This window comes from Culex pipiens, chromosome 2 (genome assembly GCF_016801865.2).
Source record: "Culex pipiens pallens isolate TS chromosome 2, TS_CPP_V2, whole genome shotgun sequence".
Taxonomy (NCBI): domain Eukaryota; kingdom Metazoa; phylum Arthropoda; class Insecta; order Diptera; family Culicidae; genus Culex; species Culex pipiens.
Genome location: NC_068938.1, coordinates 170,523,656 through 170,542,201, shown reverse-complemented (window position 1 = coordinate 170,542,201; position 18,546 = coordinate 170,523,656). Strand labels below are relative to the sequence as shown.

The window sequence follows — 18,546 nt, the reverse complement described above, 5'->3', positions numbered from 1 at the left end:
GTTACATACATTTAAGTGAGATCCGGCTACAAAAATAGTGCATAAATATCACTTAAGTGGTTATAACTCGAGACAGGGTTTGAAAAAAGTGTTTTAAAATGCATTTTACACCTTCCCAGTTATTTTGCAATCATTAGTTTTCAAAATATCCAAGTATTAAAGAGAATTTTTTTTCGTCGAAAAAAAAACTTTTTGGTGTGCTGTACATTGGAATTTCACAAAAATTAAAAATATTTTTGATCGATCACAGACATGCTAAATTTTGTTTTAAACGCAGGAAAATGCATTTCTAATGGTTTTCACTTGGATAGACTTCTATTTCCTTTTAAATTTTGAAGTTTTTGAAAAAATATTTTTTTTGCCCCTCTGATTTTTCGGACCGATTTTGAAGGAAGGGGGGGGGGGAGTGACATAAACTTTGAAAAATATTTGCAACGGCCTTACATGTTTTACGCAATTTTTCTCAAACATTTGTATTTTAATTTTGGGTTTGACCCCGCCAAAACGTTCATTCTTGAAAACATGTATTTTAATTCAACCCGGGCAGACGGTAATAACAGAATTCACGCCATTTCAATAACAAATACTGTTAAAATAACAAAAAATGTTATGGATCCTTCTTAAAAAATCCAATTTTGCATAATGGTTTAATAACAGTTTATGTTATCATAACAAATTTTGTTATTGGTGTGATATTGGTTGAAACTCAAAACAACTTTAGAATAACATTTTTTGTTATCGAAGCATAACTTCAACTGTTATTGGGATGATCGGATTAGTTGTTTAAATAACAAAAAATAATAACAAAGATTTGGTCGAAGAATAACTAAAAACGTTATTAGTCTGTTATTAGAATAACAATCCAATAACGAAAAAATCATAACGACGAATAACAAATCTTGTTATAAATAACATAAAATGTTATTGGCCTAGTATTAATTGTTATTCCCAAGCTATTTCCGTCTGCTCGGGAATTTAATTCAATTAGTTTTTATTAGTAAATAATCAATACACAATTTCGTTATTCTTATAACCTACTCTGAAATAAAACAAAATAGTACCAAATTCCTTTATGAGCAGGTCTCTACGGAATCGGTCTTTTTTCTTTAATTTTAATTTTTGTATTTTTTAATCCGGCTGAAACTTTTTTGGTGCCTTCGGTATGCCCAAAGAAGCCGTTTTGCATCATTAGTTTGTCCATATAATTTTCCATACAAATTTGGCAGCTGTCCAAAAATGATATGTGAAAATTCAAAAATCTGTATCTTTTGAAGGAATTTTTTGATCGATTTGGTGTCTTCGGCAAAGTTGTAGGTATGGATACGGACTACACTGGAAAAAAATGGTACACGGTAAAAAAAATTTGGAGATTTTTAATATAACTTTTTGTCACTAAAACTTGATTTGCAAAAAAACACTATTTTTATTTTTTTTTATTTTTTGATGTGTTTTAGAGGACATAAAATGCCAACTATTCAGAAATTTCCAGAATGGGCAAAAAATCTTTGACCGAGTTATGATTTTTTGAATCAATACAGATTTTTTCAAAAAATCGAAATATTGGTCACAACAATTTTTCAACTTCATTTTTTGATGTAAAATCGAATTTGCAATCAAAAAGTACATTAGTGAATTTTTGATAAAGTGCACCGTTTTCAAGTTATAACCATTTTTGGGTAACTATTTTGGAAATAGATACAGTTTTTAATTTTGTTAAAAATAGTGCCCATGTTTGCCCACTATTGAAAAACATATTTTTGAAAAGCTGAGAAAATTCTCTATATTTTGCTTTTTTGGACTTTGTTGATACGACCCTTAGTTGCTGAGATATTGCCATGCAAAGGTTAAAAAACATGAAAATTGATGTTTTCTTAGTCTCACCCAAACAACCCACCATTTTCTAATGTCGATATCTCAGCAACTATAGGTCTGATTTACAATGTTAAAACATGAAACATTTGTGAAATTTTCCGATCTTTGCGAAAAAATATAATCAAAAATTTTAAATCAAGACTAACATTTCAAATGGGCGTAATATTGAATGTTTAGCCCGTTGAATGTTTTTTTGCCCATTCTGGAAATTTCTGAAAAGTTGGCATTTTATGTCCTCTAAAACATATCAAAAAATAAAAAAAAATAAAAATAGTGTTTTTTTGCAAATCAAGTTTTAGTGACAAAAAGTTAAATTAAAAATCTCCAAAAAAATTTTACCGTGTATCATTTTTTTTCAGTGTAGTCCATATCCATACCTACAATTTTGCCGAAGACACCAAATCGATCAAAAAATTCCTTCAAAAGATACAGATTATTGAATTTTCACATATCATTTTTGTATGGACAGCTGCCAAATTTGTATGGAAAATTATATGGACAAACTAATGATGCAAAATGGCTTCTTTGGGCATACCGAAGGCACCAAAAAAGTTTCAGCCGGATTAAAAAATACAAAAAAAATCGAATGACCGAAATCTCAGAGAATTGCTCTATTGTAGGAATTTTGCCTCTTTTCCTTATTTAGTAATCGGGTTTTTTGGATTACTTAATAAGGAAAGGAGCCAAAATTCCTAGAATTTAGGAATTTAGTACTTTTTTTTTTTACATTTCAAAATATTAATTCAACTTCCTTTTTACATCATTTTGCGGTAAAAAATAAACAGTTACTGCCATAATGACAATCCAATTGTCAACCGGAACCTCAACCCAACTAGTTGCTTCACGAAGCAGAAACCAGCCCTTAATTGCGCCACGCGCTGCTCTTATAATTGTACTCGCAACAACTGACTGTGGGTCCGCAACACTCTCCCGGGTAGTTTTATGGTTCCCCGGATGACGGTTGACAGGATTTTAATCGCGCCGTGAATTGCTCCTCCGTTTGTTGTTGTGTGGCCCCCAGACCACTGTTGTGGAGTCGGTTTTCCTCAAAGCTCTTTCTCTACAGATGGTTTAAGAGCGTAACGAGTTTCGTCGTTGGCGTGTGGCTTTTAGTGTGGGGTTTCTTTAAAAGCTCACCCCTCCGTCACTTTGAGGAGGTCTGTTTTACCTTTCGGGAAGCTTCTGGTGGCCGCTCACGTGCCGGGGTATACGGGTACACCGGAGTCTCCGCTGGCTGCACGCTAATGGCCTCTTTCCTTTGGTTGGACTTCAACCAGGACTGTTAAAGAAATTTCCTAGAGTTTTATCTAGAGGTACATTAAGCTGCATTTGAGACATTTTTTAAATTATTCAATAACAAAAATTCTAAACTTTAAGTAATTTTTAGCAAATTATGTTTTTATTCAAATTGTAAAGTGTTTTTGTTACATATTTAATGCAACTGAGTGTAGCAGCCACAGTCGCTTCCCGCTTTGTAGGAGTTCTGTGTATTTACTACTGTAGGATAGAAAAAAGGTGCTGGAACATCAACCTGGTGGAATACGCGTAGAGATATGCCTGAAAAGGCGCCTAGATGACATTCTTTGGAGGTGCCAGGGCATGGGAATTTGTCCCCTGAAAATGAGTCCTTATACAAATGTGTGGGATTGCATTGCAAATAATTAGATAATCTACTAGGAGTTTTTTTTATCAAATGGTAAGAAGGATTGATATTTGAAACCATGTTTAGTTCATTGATTCTTTGATAAGAGTTAATCAATTAAATTAGTGCAATGGCTGCCTCACCATCTATTTACTAAGCCCATTCTTCAAAGTGCCACTACTGCCATCAATCCCCAACAAATAATGCCTCGTGGACGGGAAAAACGTTGCTCCCAATGAAGATGACGGTGAAAGCCATTCATTTTCTCAGTAATTAATTTAATCTGCAGCGCCTCGTTTTCGTTTCGACTTTTCGAGTTTCCGCGTGGCGCTCACTCAATTGGAGGGGGAGGTTTTCCACGGGTGACGATCGGTTTCTACGTCAATGAACCGTATTCTGAGAGGAAAGGCATCACGTGGAGCACGGGACTGCAAATATGTTTGAAGAGTATCAAAAAGGGGTGGGACACTGTTAGCAATAGATGACGGGATCTATATGATTCTCTGTGGAAAAAAAAACTCTTAAAATATGTTTTTGAAAGTGGTTTCATGCATTTATTTTTTTTTGGGTTTCTTTTAATTAAGAGTGTGTTTTGTTTGAAGCGTAACGCAAAATTTAGCAAGTAATAGAATTCCATATAAATGTCAAAAAATTAAACGGGCATGACACGGCTTTCGAACCCCCTCCCCTCCTTTTTTGACATTAAACTATTGTTTATTTCTCACATTTTCTAATGCCAATAATAAGCTTCGGCAGACTTCGAGATATTGATGAGGACTTTTGAGAAAAATTTGGTACTCGGAAAACATTTTTTTGCCGATATTTAATAGTTAGATTTTTTTAAATGAAAATTCAAATTCCCAAAAATCGAATGTTAAAATTGCATGGACACTGAAAATTGCCGCCAAGTTATGAATTTTTGAAAAAAAAAAAAATTTGTAATCAATCAAACACTGTACTGCACAGATTGTTGATAAAGTGCACGTTAAATTTTATTTTAACTGAAAAATTCCCGTTTTTTTCGATTTTTTAAATAGTGTCCACGAATCTCAATTCCTAAAAATATTTTTTTTCCGAAAAAATCGAAATAAATTCAATAAAATTGCCTAAGATTCAATGAGCACTGGACCTTTGGTTGCTGAAAAACAGCAATTAAAAAAAAGAAAGCAGAAAATTTTCCTCATTTCCTAATGCCAATATTTCAACAACTAATGGTCTAATTTTCAATGTTGAAAAAAGAAACATTAATTAAATTTAACGATTTTTTCGACATTTTAAGTGGGCGTAACATTGGATATTTGGCCCTTTTAAAATTTTAGTTTTATTCCAAAATTTACAAATTTACAAATGTTTCAAATTTTTACATTGATAATTGGACCATTAGTTGTTGAGATATTGGCATTAGGAAATGAGGCAATGTTTGGATGAGACTTTAAAAAACTTAAATTTTCTGCATTCTTTTTAAAATTTTCCGATTTTTTCGGAAAAGAATATTTTCAGGAATTGACATTCGGGGACACTATTTAAAAAATCGAAAAAGGGGGGAATTTTTCAGTTAAAATATAATTTAACGTGGCTACATCTTGAAAATTGTGCACTTTATCAACATTCTGCACAGTACAGTGTTTGATTGATTACAAAAATCCTTTTTTTTTTTTCAAAAAATCATAACTTGGCGGCAATTTTCGTTGTCCATGCAATTTTAACATTCGATTTTTGGGAAATGGAATTTTCATTTAAAGAACTATTAACTATTAAATATCGGCATTTTTTTCTAAGTACCCAATTTTTCTCAATAGTTCTCATCAATATCTCGAAGTTTGCCGAAGACACTAAATTCAATCAGAAAATTCCTTCAAAAGTTACAGTTACACAAAATGGCTTCTTTGGTCAAAGGGAAGGATTTAAACAGTTTGAAGTCAAAGTAAAAGTATATAAAAATATATATATATAAACAATAAATATAAAATCTAAATCCGGGTCTGATGAAGAATTGGTGACGTTATAATCAATTTTCCTATTTATTTTGAAAAGTCGTGAAAACGTTACCTCTCGAAATGGATAAAGTTTAGTGTCAAAAATTGTTTTTCAGTTCACTTCTCTCACATTCACATTCTTTTACATATTTTTCATAAATCGAGTTAAAGTGACATCAACATATTGGTAGATTCAAACCATTATCTTTAAGGCTTTATAATTAGTTGAACATATATGTGATAATGACAATTATTATGAAAAAAAAAACTAACATGAGACATTTGAGCGTTTATAATCTGTTAATAGCAAACAAAGAAATTTTCATAAAAAAGTTTATCAATATGTTTTTCTGATTTTCAAGAAAAAAAAACATTAAAAAAATAGGAAATTTAAAAAAAATAATTTTTGTTTTTTTTTGCCTTTCCTTTAGCAAAAATTTTTTTTTATGGTATAAGCAGATTACTTACTTTGATTTTGAACTATTACACCATACTAAAATTGTTTCTGTATTACTTAAAAAAGCCACACCCAAAACTGGGCAGTGCTAATCCGAGAGAATAACGGCCTCGAGCCGAGAGAATAGTGATACCATTTACGGACACAGAGAACACAGTTCGAGATGGGCGAGAGAATTATTCCCTCGAGGTTCATTTGCAAAAAAAGTTCATGCGTCAAAAAAAAAAAAAAAATCAAATAATGTCGACTACGGGAATCGAACCATAGACCTTTGACAGAGTAACCCAGGCTAAACTGCCTCGGCCACCACAGCTCGGTGACCACGGAGTGGTCAGAAGTTGATGTATGCCACTTGGTGGAGATTTATCGTTTCAATTAACCAATGAACACATTTGTTTTGATGGTTTGAGTTGGTAGCATAGGGACGTGGCGTTACATCGTGCTGCCATCTGGTTTTTTTAAGTGCAAGAGTGGAAAAGTGCTGAGTCATCGTCTAAAAATAGACGGCGTCCTATCTCGCCCAGCAAAATAAAGTCGATAAAGTAGTCGATTTCGATGAGAAAAAGTGGAAAACGTGGTCTAAAAATAGCGACGCCATCCCCCTATTATTCTATCGATTTTGGCACTGAGCCCTCAATAAATTTTGAGTGAATATTTTTTTCAACTTTGAATTGTGTACCGGTTTAAAATCCATTTTTAAATTATGGGCAGTTCAAATATTGAATTGTTGTAAAAGGAAGATTTTGTCAGTACTTATTGTACATTTATAAATACGACGAGTGCTGAAAACATCGTGTTTTACAAATATTTTTTTACGCTTTTTTGTGATATGACTAATTCACACAAGATTTTCCAACTTTCCACCATTTTCACTGTTCTCGTTCACCATTGTTTTTGTCAGTCAACACAACCCGCGTGCACAACCATATAGTCATCAAACTCATCTCGTCTAGCCGCGAAGGAATTCGCTGGTTCAGTTCGGCACCTCCTGCTGACAGTGTTGTGGTTGGAAAAGCTCTCGTGCGCTAGTGGGGGGGGGGGGTTCATGTTTCCTGCCGGGTTGAGAGAGGCCGTTTAACTAAGCGTGTAATCATTCGCTCCTCTGGGCAAATAATTAAACCATTATAGGGCGGTTAGAGTGCCACGTTCTGCTGCCGTTGTTTGCGTTTTATATTTATGTGTGTGTGTGTGTGCGATTCTCATATCGGCATGGTTTTATTTCACGTTCCGACCGCTCTCGGAAGCGCGATAAATGGCCACTGTTTGTGAACTAATTTATCATTCGCGAGTAGTCGCTCTTAAACGAGTGAGAGAAGTAAATGTGCTGTGTTGTTTGAACACAGAAGTAAATCTTGAAAAAATTACCCTTAAGAAGAACAGAAGAACAGAAGAACAGAAGAACAGAAGAACAGAAGAACAGAAGAACAGAAGAACAAAAGAAGAATACAAAAATACAACAAGCCCGTTAACAGCTCCATATCGGCCGTTTAAGGGCCCCCTTCTCTATCGCGTGTGCACAAATCTAAAACGTTTCCTGTGCAAAACAAGCCGGCTCTAACGATAAAGCTCATGTTTTGCTCGCGAGAATAAAAAAAGCAACAACGAGGTGTTGACTATAGTGCACACGGTAGAGTGATGCCAAGTTTGCATGCAAATGTTAACTGGTTTCCCTGAACGGTTTGCGCCGGTTTGTTCAATCTTGATGGAAAATAAAGGGGTGGTTTGGAGTGAGGGAGCAAAGCTAAATACTAGCGTTGATAACGATATTTATGGTTACAATCAGGTGACAGCGGTGAGATTTATGGTTGCCGTGCGAAAACATTAACGATAAGCCGATTAGCGTAATTGAAATTGGTACAAATTGCGGCCGTTAGACTATTATACTTGACTCAATTCGAAATTTGCCGTGGGAACATGCCAATCGCAAATGATTAATTATGTGCCGATTGTTTGCATTATTGGGCTGCAGGGGCTGAGGGGTGTTAATTGTGCTTTTGGGAAATTTGAAATTGGATTTTCATTTGTCAATTCGGGAATTAATGTTCCGTGAGGTCAACAGTATTGACCAATGACCGTTGAATTTGTGGCTTTCTAGTGGACTGGTTCTGCTGTTTTTAACACTGCAGACATATTAATTGCTTTTTGCGAACATAAATTTATTGCTTCCAAATAATGAATTGATAATTTCCGTAACAGATTATTTCTTCAATTTCCTTCTACCTTTTGCCGGTCTTGATCGAGACCGTTTCTTGACTTTCTTTCTCCCAATTGACACCTCTCTTGATCGCCTATTTTTCTGTCCTTCAACCATTAAAGCAACGCTTCCTGAAGGTTCTTGTGCGACAATCCGGTACGCATATCCCGACGGACCGGCAACCTCCTCCAGAGCCGGTTCCACGACGGATCTCTCCTCCGGTAAAGCTGCTTCTTGGCGTTCCAACTTCAACGCATCGATTCGCGTCAAAAGTTTGGGATCATCCAAAGTGTGCAGGTTTACGGCAAACTTGTACCGATCGTCGTCCGATTTGAAGGCCAGTCCCTGGCTGTGGGCCAAACTGAGGGCTTGACGGATCGTTTCGTACCATTGGTTCTTGTCCGGGATGGGTTCATTGATGGTGCGATCCAGGGTTTTGCAAACATCGCTGAAGTGGACTGTAGATTTGTAAAAATACTCCTTTAAAATTCAAGTACAGCCTTAACAAAATCGATTGACTGATATACCGTAACCATCAGATTTTTTCAAAATGTTCAAAACAGCTGCGAACATATTTCAAGAGATTTACCAATAAGAGATGAGTTACCTACTTGACTTTCTTCATGTGGAAAAATAGCCTGCTTTGTGTTTTTTTGTCTTTTTTTTTTGGTTCAATGTTTTGTAACAAAAATCCTAAGCTATGATTCAAACAAAAAATCTAGATATGTGTTTAAACTCTAATCTTAAAGATTTTGAGATTGTTTATTTTAATTTCTCGCAACTATTCACTTCCTTCATTTAGTTCTTTTTTTATTTATTTTTTAACATTCTGAAAGTGTTTTCAATGTTTGTGTAAGATTACACCCTGAAATATGTAGCCCATCAGCATGGAAAACTTACTATACCGAAATGTCAAGCTCATATAGGCGTTTATCCTTCGTATCGGTATAATAGCCGAGCTAGCTAAGGCGCCAGTTCTATTTGGGAGTGCTGAGTTTGAATCCCGATGGCTACAACTTTTTTTCGCGCCCAAAAACTGCACTATTAGTGTATAATATTAGGTAACTATTCTCACAAAGGTGATTTCCAGATTTTTAAAATATGATGTACAAATAATGTTATATTTATCATTTGGTAAGTTAGGTCATTAAACTTGTTTTTTTTTGCAATATTTTTAACCCAGCAGCAGCTCGTTGTATACTAAGGAGCGGCCGTGGCTGACTGGTTACGGTGTTCGCTTTGTAAGCGAATGGTCCTGGGTTCGATTCCCATCTGCTCCCAACGAGATAGTATAGGAAATATAAATCTTGAAACTCTGAACATGTACGAAAAATCAAAGTCGCTCGAGTCGGGGTTCGATCCCCCGTCCTTTGGATTGGTAAGCAAAAATGCTAACCACTAGGCCATCGCGACTTGGTGAGCTATGACTGGAATTAGGAATACTGTTACCACCATCAACTATATACGCGCTGGGTCCTTGTCCATTTGACAAGGGTTCGGAAGTTCTAAATAACGTTTGAATCCGATTGGTCCAAACGTTCTTCAGGGCGGGGCTTGTCGACAAAGCTGAAGTACCTCGCGCTCGGCTAGCCAGCGTAGAAATGGGTCACCGAAGCTCGGCAGAGCTAACACCTTCCAAATGCCTATGCGAGTTATTTGCATGTATAGAATGAGAGCTAAAAATACATGGAAACAACTCAATTTGTAAGAAGCGACCGCGTGGTCCCGTTTGGTTGGTTGCACACACACACACAGCAGCAGCTCGTTGTATACTCTTTTCAAATCATACTTTTCTAGCTTTAGTCAAATCGGCTCAATTTTATGTTTTATTTTTAGTTCTTTGTAATGTAGGCTACAAATGGGAAAAGGACAAATAAAACTGGTTAAAATAAAAGTTTGCTTTGATGATTTTTAAACTTTAAGCAGTCGCATATAATCAAAAAAATAAATGAATAACACTTAGGGCCATTGCAAAGTTTTCTTGAATTTTATGTTCTTTTACTATGACAAAAGTCGTAGAGAATTATACACATATCTAGTTGCTTTGCAATAATTGATTTACAAAAAAAATCTAAATTTAGCAAAACAATAGGAATAAGAAGTTTTTGCGGTGGTGTACATTGAAATTTAATAAAAATTCTAAATGATTATCAATGCCCTCGAATTTTTGTACCAGTTTTACAGTTCATTAACTTTAAAAAATTGCAACGGCTTAATTTCAAATCTAACAAAATGCTTTAAACAATTAAAAATGTGATGAAAAACATACCTAGAACTTTTTGAAAAGGTCCTATAAACTATTGTCTTTTATGTGTTTATCAAAAAAGATTTTTTTTTCTTAAGTTTATCATCTTTTCCCGATCTGTTGTTCCAAAATAAAAAATTTGTTGAAAAAATCTTCAAATGTTCAGGTCAAAATCGAACCACGAAAAAATAAATTCGCTGTCATAATATGAATATTGATCTTAAGTCTACACTTAAGTGATTAGATTTTTTAAATCGAGGATGGCGGCCAAAATGGTGGTAATGAAATATTGAAACAAAGAGTATTGAAATATGCCGTTTTTAAGAGCAATTCAGCTCAAATCATGATTTTTTCTGGTACTTTTGTACCCGACCTTCTCCGATTTCAATGAAACTTTTTAGACATGTTATCCTAGGTCTATCCAGTTGCACTCGAAATAGTAGTTTTTGCAATTCCGTCGTGAAACTACTTACTTTTTCTGTCATTTTTGAACGACGAAATAGCCTACTTTTCTGTACCAAAAATAACAGAATCGAATAGCAACATTTTTCAGCACTTTTTTTTGAAAAGTAACACTTTTCAACATTTTTTGAAAAGTAACACTTTTCAACATTTTTTTGATTTAAACGATTTATTGACAAAATAACTAAAAAATTGACATAAAATTTCACTGAGTGTGTGTTTTTTGGAATTGCAAAAAATGTTGTATGGAACTCGTTGCAAAACTTGATTTTTTCAGCACTCTTCGTATTTATGTACGTATGTACGACTCGAGTTCCATACAATTTTTTTGCATTTCTGAAAAACACCCATTGAGTGAAATTATAAGTCGAATGTTCATGTATTTTGTCAATAAATCGTTTAAATCAAAAAAATGTTGAAAAGTATTACTTTTCAAAACAAGTGCTGAAAAGTTCAACTTTTCAGCATCCATTTCAGTGCTGAAAAGTAGAACTTTTCAGCATTTGTTTTGAAATGTGTTTCTTTTCGATTCTGTTATTTTTAGTAGATAAAAGTAGGTTGTTTCATCACGCGAGAATGACAGGAAAAGTACACCCAAAGGAAAAATATATCTCAAAATCTGCAACAGTGGATTTGCTGCAGAAAATGTCATATTTTATAACATTTTTTGCAGCAAGCCCCTAGATCATTTTTGCCCGCGTGTAAACATTTCAGCGATCTGCAGTTCTCACCAACACATATAAAGCTGGCCCGTCCCCGAGCAACACTCCAAAGAGAAGCATATGTTGGTGCTCTTTCACTCACTTTTCATTAAGCGTCCATGGCGTGGTGGTAGCGTGTTGAATAAATAACCAAGAAGTTAGTGGTTCAATCCTCGTTCTGTTAAGGGTTTTTTTTTGTGAAATACAACCAAAAAGCCGTCGGTAATGTCGATAATTGTCGGTAACGGGCAAAAATGTCATACCCCTATATCGCAAAAAATGCATGAGGACAGATTTCATAGGGACGTGGCGTTACATCGTGCTGCCACCTGGTTTTTTTAAGCGCAAGAGTGGAAAAGTGCTGAGTCATCGTCTAAAAATAGACGGCGTCCTATCTCGCTCAGCAAAATGAAGTCGATAAAGTAGTCGGTTTCGATGAGAAAAAGTGGAAAACGTGGTCTTAAAATAGCGACGCCATCCCCCTATGCAGATTCTGATATACTTTCATGCCGCCATGCAGCACAATCATGCGACCGCCGTTTGGGTGTAGGAAGTTTCAAGACGGAATTGCAAAAATGACATTTGAGACGGGCATAAGGATTCAAAATATTTTTTATTTTGTAAATTAAATATTGCTGTATCTCTAAGCTGTTACATCGTATCAAAAAGTGGTCAAAAACAAACTTTAAGGAAATTAGACGAGCTTTTTGAAAAAATACACTGAAAGATAAATACATGCCAATTCTATGAGATTTTTCAATTTTTAATTTTAAAAGTTAAATTTTAAGGTGATGTCACGATTTTTTTTCGTTCAAAATTTTTGTGAAAATAGCCTAAAATGTGAACAAAAAAATCACGAAAAATGCAGGATGGTATGTTTCTCCTAAAAAAAATATTTAAATCATTTACCAAATCTGTTTTTTTGAAAAGTGATCGGAAAAGGAATCGATTCCGACTATCGGTTTTGAACATTTTGACGTTTAGCGGTTATAAAAATAAAAATGTTGAAATAATAGGTTTTTAGTGGTTTTTGGCAATTTCTATATGACAGACTTGATTTTTCAGTCTCGTGGATATTTTTATCGGAAAGCTCGTCCAATTTCCCATATGTTTGCCTTTGACAGCTTTTTAATTTGACTCGTTTAAATATTCACGTAAACTTATTTACTATCCAGGTTTCTACCACACTGAAAAAAAAATCTATTTTCAGATATGAGCAATGTAATTATGCTTATATTTGAAAGCCCATACATTCAATTGAAATGCTGTTGAAGACAAACTTATGGAAAATCGGACGAGTTTTCCGATAAAAATATTCACGAGACTGAAAAATCAAGTAGAAATTTCCAAAAACCACTAAAAAACCTATTTTTTTCAACATTTTTATTTTTAAACCCGCTGTATTTTTACAAGGATTGGACATAGGACAATGGTCAATATGAAGACTTTTATGTAAAATTGTCTGGAAAATCGATTCCTACTATCAGCTTTTGAAAATTTTGACGTTTAGACCACTTAACGAGACAGTTTTTGTAAATGATTTTTGTATTTTTTAAGGAGAAACATACCATCCTGCATTTTTCGTGAGTCTTTTTGTCACATTTCAGGCTATTTTCACAAAAATTTTGAACGAAAAAAAAATCGCGACAACACCTTAAAATTTAACTCTTAAACTTAAAAATTGAAAAATCTCAGAGAATTGGCATGTATTTTTCTTTCAGTGTATTTTTTTTCAAAAAGCCCGTCTAATTTCCTAAAAGTTTGTCTTTGACCACTTTTTCATACGATGTATTGACTTAGAGATACAGCAATATTTAATTTACAAAATACAAAAATATTTTAAATCCTTATACCCTTCTCAATTGTCATTTTTGAGTGCAACTGGCTCCATATACACAAAAATGGCTTTGATAGACCTAGGATTACATGTCTAAAAAGTTTCATTGAAATCGGAGAGGGTTGGATACAAAAATACCTGAAAAAATCCTGATTTGAGCTGGAATTGCTCTTAATTAAAATTTGCTAAAATAGGGTCGTAGAATTTGAATTTGTTGTTTAAAGCAAGAAAATTAAATAAACGAAAATATTTTCAGCACGAGTCGTTTATTCATCAAACGAGGTTTACCGAGTTGAATAAATACGACGAGTGCTGAAAATATTAGTTTTGCAACGAGTTGCTTACAACATTTTTTGCAACAAATAAAAAAAATTTAATATTGAAATAACAAGCGATACTTTCAATATTTGCATGCAAAAAGTGTTCAAAAATGCAGTTCACACTAGCACAGTTTTTTTTGCAATCATTAGTTTTCAAAAAATGTAAGATTTGACGAAAACAAAAACGCAGGGGAATGCATTTTAAAATGATTTCAGCTGATTGCCCTTTAATTCCCATTGAAACTTTAAAGTTTTTTGAAAACATATTTTTTGCCCCCTGATTTCTCGGCCCAACATAGAAGGGGGGTAGACAAATACTTTAAACAAAAATTTGTACCAGCCTAAGTTAAATATTATACGAGAACATCAAAAAATTTCTTTAATATTTTGTGTTTCCCAAGCAATACCACAGGCGTGAAATAAGTAACGAGTAAACCATTTTAATTTCTTCCATCACCTGAGAGTGCATTCCTTCCTAGTTTGCCCACCAATTTTCCTGCCGCGAAAAACACTTTCCCTCCGGCCACGACGGTGTCGTCGTCGGAAACGTGTGGCATCCGCTGTTTGCATTCTGCTCCCGAGCTGGAGCATTTCCCGCCGCTTGCTCGTGCATTTGTTAATTGGATTTTCCTCTTTTGTTTCCGTGGGAATTCCTTCGCCCCAAATAAATATATTACCGGGGACAAAGTTTTTCCGCACAACCCTCGCTCGCCAGCTGAAACAATATGAATAATAACCGAAAAACCGGCTCGCGTTCTTTCCTTCATTATTGTTATTTTTTCTGACTTATTTTGCTTTAATTTCGCCCGGTGAAAATTCCGCCAAATTTTCGTCGAGCGTCGCAACCAAAAGTTTGCTGTTCAACTTCCGGCAGCAGCTGTGAACCTTTTTGCTCGAAAAAGGGACGAGGACTCGTTGTGTTTTTTTCTCTGTTGTCGCGAATTGGAACCGTTTTTCACGGAATTTAAGCAAAGGAATGCTCGGGGAGAGAGTCCGCGCAAAAAAATGAACTGTCAAAAACAAGCAGCAACAATTTATCTCCTCCGGCGATGAAGACACAGTAAAAAATAATATTTGAAATTAATATTTGTAAGTCGAAATTTGGTGAAAATTTTTACAGCAATAAAATTGTTGATGTCTTTAAAATCTTCGTCTGATTTCTACCAAACCATCTCACTCACACTAAAAAATAAAAAAACTTCATTCCACCAGAAGTCGAGTGCTTTGGCATGCTCGAGAATTTTCCTCCTGGTACACGAATCCTTTCAAAACGAAGTTTTTCGGGGAATGCATCAACACATGCACCATGTTCGTTCCCTCTCATTTTTCTCTCTCTGAAGCTGCTTCCGGTTGCCTGGTAGCAGCAGCATCCGGAAAACAGAACCCTTTGTTGGCAGCTGATCGTGTGTGGTGTGTTTGTGAATTTTGCACCCAATACAAAAACACCATCATCATACACCATCAAGGAGATTCCGGCACTACTGGTTGATCAGTTGAAAGGGCTTTGTTCAGTGGTTTTATTATTTTTCGGGCTTTCAGCTGTGTAATTAAAACTTTTGTTAGGTTAGAGAATTTTAGTTTTTTTCAAATAGACGTAGCACTCACGCAATTTTTTGAGTTTTTGTTTCATGAGCAGATTATGGTAAACTGGATGTATTTGCTCTAAATTGTGTTTGATTCATTCGAATTGGTGTTGCAGTTTTATTTATTTCGTATATTTCAAATAAATACATGAACATCGAAATAAAGTGATCAAAAATAATTAAGTTTTTATTGAATTTAAACGGGATTTCTGCAATCAAATTTTAAACTCCAAATTCTAAAACAAATGAGCAACTCTCTACGAAATCGGCCGATTTCGACCATTTTTATTTTTTGTATTTTTTTATTTGACTTAAACTTTGTGGGGGCCTTCCCTATGACCAAATAAGCTATTTTGCGTCATTGGTTCACCCATACAAGTCTCCATACAATTTTGGCTGCTGTCCATACAAAAATGGTATGTAAATATTCAAACAGCTGTAACTTTTGAGTGAATTTTCTGATCAATTTGGTGTCTTTGGCAAAGTTGTAGGTATTGTTGAGGACATTTGAGAAAAAAATAAGTACACGAAAAAAAAATTGATTTTTTTATCAACTTTTTTTTCACTAAAACTCAATTTCCCAAAATACGTATTTTTTGATTTTCGAGATTTTTTGATATGTTTTAGGGGACAAAAATCCGCAACTTTTGAGCCATAGAGAAACATGGTCAAAAAATCTGCCGCCGAGTTATGAATTTTTGAAAAAAAACAGTGATTTTTGGAAAAAAATCGAAGTTTCATGCAAAAACAAGTTTGACATTATTTTTTAATGCAAAATTGAATTTGCAATCGAAAAGTACTTTACAGATTTTTTGATAAAGGGCTCCGTTTTCAAGATATAGCCACCGAAAGTTTAATTTTAGCGAAATATTTGCAATTCTAAAATTATTTTTTTTGAAAAGTTCAGAAAATTTGCTATAAAATTGTCTAAGAGACATTGAAGATTGGACCTTGGGTTGCTGAGATAGAGCCGCTTTAAGAAAAAGAAACACGAAAATTGAAGTTTTCTTAATCTCACCAAAATAACCCACCATTTTCTAATGACGATATCTCAGCAACTAATGGTCCGATTATCAATGTTAATACATGAAACATTCGTGAAATTTTCCGATCTTTTCGAAAAAAATATTTTGATTTTTAAATCAAGACTAACATTTTAAAAGGGCCAAACATTGAATATTACGAATTTTTAACCCCTTAAACTCAATCGCATGCTTTTGAAAGTATTTTTTTCGGAAAGTTCAGCTTATTTTGCATAAGAATAACCCCTTGGACGATTGTTGTGGCTTGTGCACTCCTTGTATGTGGGGATTTTTCGAAAATAAAAAAAAAACAAACCGGATACACCCACTCACCAAAAAAATATTTTTTTGACAAAAAATTCTGATTCTCACAATGCACGAATTAAAACAATCGTCCGAGGGGTCATTCTTATGCAAAATTAGCTGAACTTTCCGAAAAAAAAAACTTTCCAACGCACACGATGGAGTTGGTCAAAAATGGTCAAAATCATCACGGTTGCGAGCTACAAATCATTGGAAAACGTGTCTTACACTCAAAATAATGTTCACCACGATGCTGCATGAAAATTCCGGTGGCAGCCAATTTTTGGTCCAAAACAACGTTTCACATGAGTCATGCAACTATCACCATGCATTCATGTCAACTCTGCTTGGTTTTCACGCAGCTAACACTCACACAACTGAATGTCACGTGAAATCCATGCCTGAAAATTCGGAGGCGTGGCTTACGGTCAGCTGGTTTTGTGTTTGCATGACAATCTTGCAACACCCGCATGGAAACCAGTATGGAAAAAATCCATACACCTTTTCATGCAGCATTGTGGTGAAAAATTAGTCGAGGTTGCATGAAATTCCTGTCTGCAAATTTTGTTGAGCTCGATGACCGGGACTTAGCCGATTTCAATTCAGTTGATTTTTAGTTGTTTGGACGAGCGGATGTGGCAGACAGTCCGTTGTCGCTTTTTTTTGCTGGACTAATCGGAGTAAGATTGATAAATAAATTGAAATCAATTAATCTTGGTGCTGTAGTTGTCGTGTTTTGCTGGTAAGTTTAAAAAGTTCTTAAAAATGTGGCTCAAAAGTAATAAACAATTTATTTCAATACTTTTTTCAGGTGAACGAGAAACCAGATTAGATGAGCCAGGAGGCCAAAGGATTTCGAGGGATCTGCAAAGAAAATGAATTTTGGAGTGAGTCTGGGAGGACGATTAAAACGAGGCCAGCCCGGAAACTTCCAGCGTGCGCAAATGAGCGGAAGTGGCAGATAAGTGCGAGAGGATTGATCGTAAAACTGTGTGTGTATAATTAGTGTGCTGGTTATAAAATTGTGAATCATATGTGTGTGTTCTTTAGTTGTATTAAGTGATAATAAAAACGTTTTATATTTGCGACTACAAACTAAAACTCTTTTAATTATTCTTACCATGAAATAATAATGCATCGATCGCATTGAAAGCCAATAATAGGCATGTGAATTCCACAATACATTATTGTAAATATTGCATGAGGCGTCAGGCAAATCTGACGTGAAATTCATGCAAACTTGACATGATGTGACAGTGAAAAGCCATCAAGATTCTGTGTGCTGGTGTTGATCATCCACCGGACGTTCATGTCAATGTTGCATGAAATACTGTATGGAAAATAATCACATATATTTTCATGCAACATTGTGGTGAACAGTTTTTTGAGTGTAGTAAAAAACCAGAAAAATGAAAGGGGTCGTACCGCCCCTCCGTCACGAGATATCGAAAAATGGACTTCGGATTCGTGATCAGGGACCAAAATTACCCCTTAGAGCAAAGTTTCACGAAAATCGAAGAGGGGTCGGGGCAACTGCTGTGTGAGTTGGCGGAGAATGACCCATTAATTTTATATATTTTTTTAGAAAAAGTCGAAAATGACATTTTGAAATGGCTGAGAACTTGATCAGCAAACGTTTTGAAACTTGGCCCAGAGATATTTGGCAGTCTTATGATGCAAAATTCATCATTATCTCTGAATGCATTTTCTGCAAAATTCTGAAATTGTATTGATTTTTATAGATTTTTTAATAAAAAGTCGGAAATCACATTTTAAAATGGCTGTTTCTCGAGAACCGTGGTCACAATTTCTGGATAAATTTTACCATTTTTTTTCTGTGTTCCTAAATCACGTTACCTTCAAATTGCGGCTTTATGTGGCGTTTTCTCCAAAAATGTTTTACCTTTATGTAAGGTTTTTTGCCAGGAACCC

General features: G+C 34.8%; 2 protein-coding genes across 3 annotated transcripts in view; one reads left to right on the top strand and one right to left on the bottom strand.

Moving 5' to 3' along the window:
• LOC120428057 (prolow-density lipoprotein receptor-related protein 1) overlaps positions 1–18,546 on the top strand; it is a 497,901-nt gene that overhangs the window by 337,637 nt on the left and 141,718 nt on the right. The gene's annotated exons all lie outside the window — the stretch shown is intronic.
• LOC120428058 (uncharacterized) lies at positions 8,087–8,796 on the bottom strand. Its single transcript, XM_039593018.2, has 2 exons — positions 8,669–8,796; positions 8,087–8,599 (listed from the first exon to the last, which is right to left on the bottom strand). Exons 1-2 carry the CDS (start codon positions 8,712–8,714, stop codon positions 8,145–8,147), a joined length of 501 nt encoding a protein of 166 aa, XP_039448952.1. The 5' UTR covers positions 8,715–8,796; the 3' UTR covers positions 8,087–8,144.

Excerpts from the sequence above, each read along its gene's own strand:
- LOC120428058 (XM_039593018.2), bottom strand. The coding sequence starts at position 8,714 with ATGTTCGCAGCTGTTTTGAACATTTTGAAAAAATCTGATGGTTACG. Across the intron at positions 8,600-8,668 it reads GAAAAAATCTGATGGTTACG|TCCACTTCAGCGATGTTTGC; the intron begins GTATATCAGTCA and ends ACAAATCTACAG.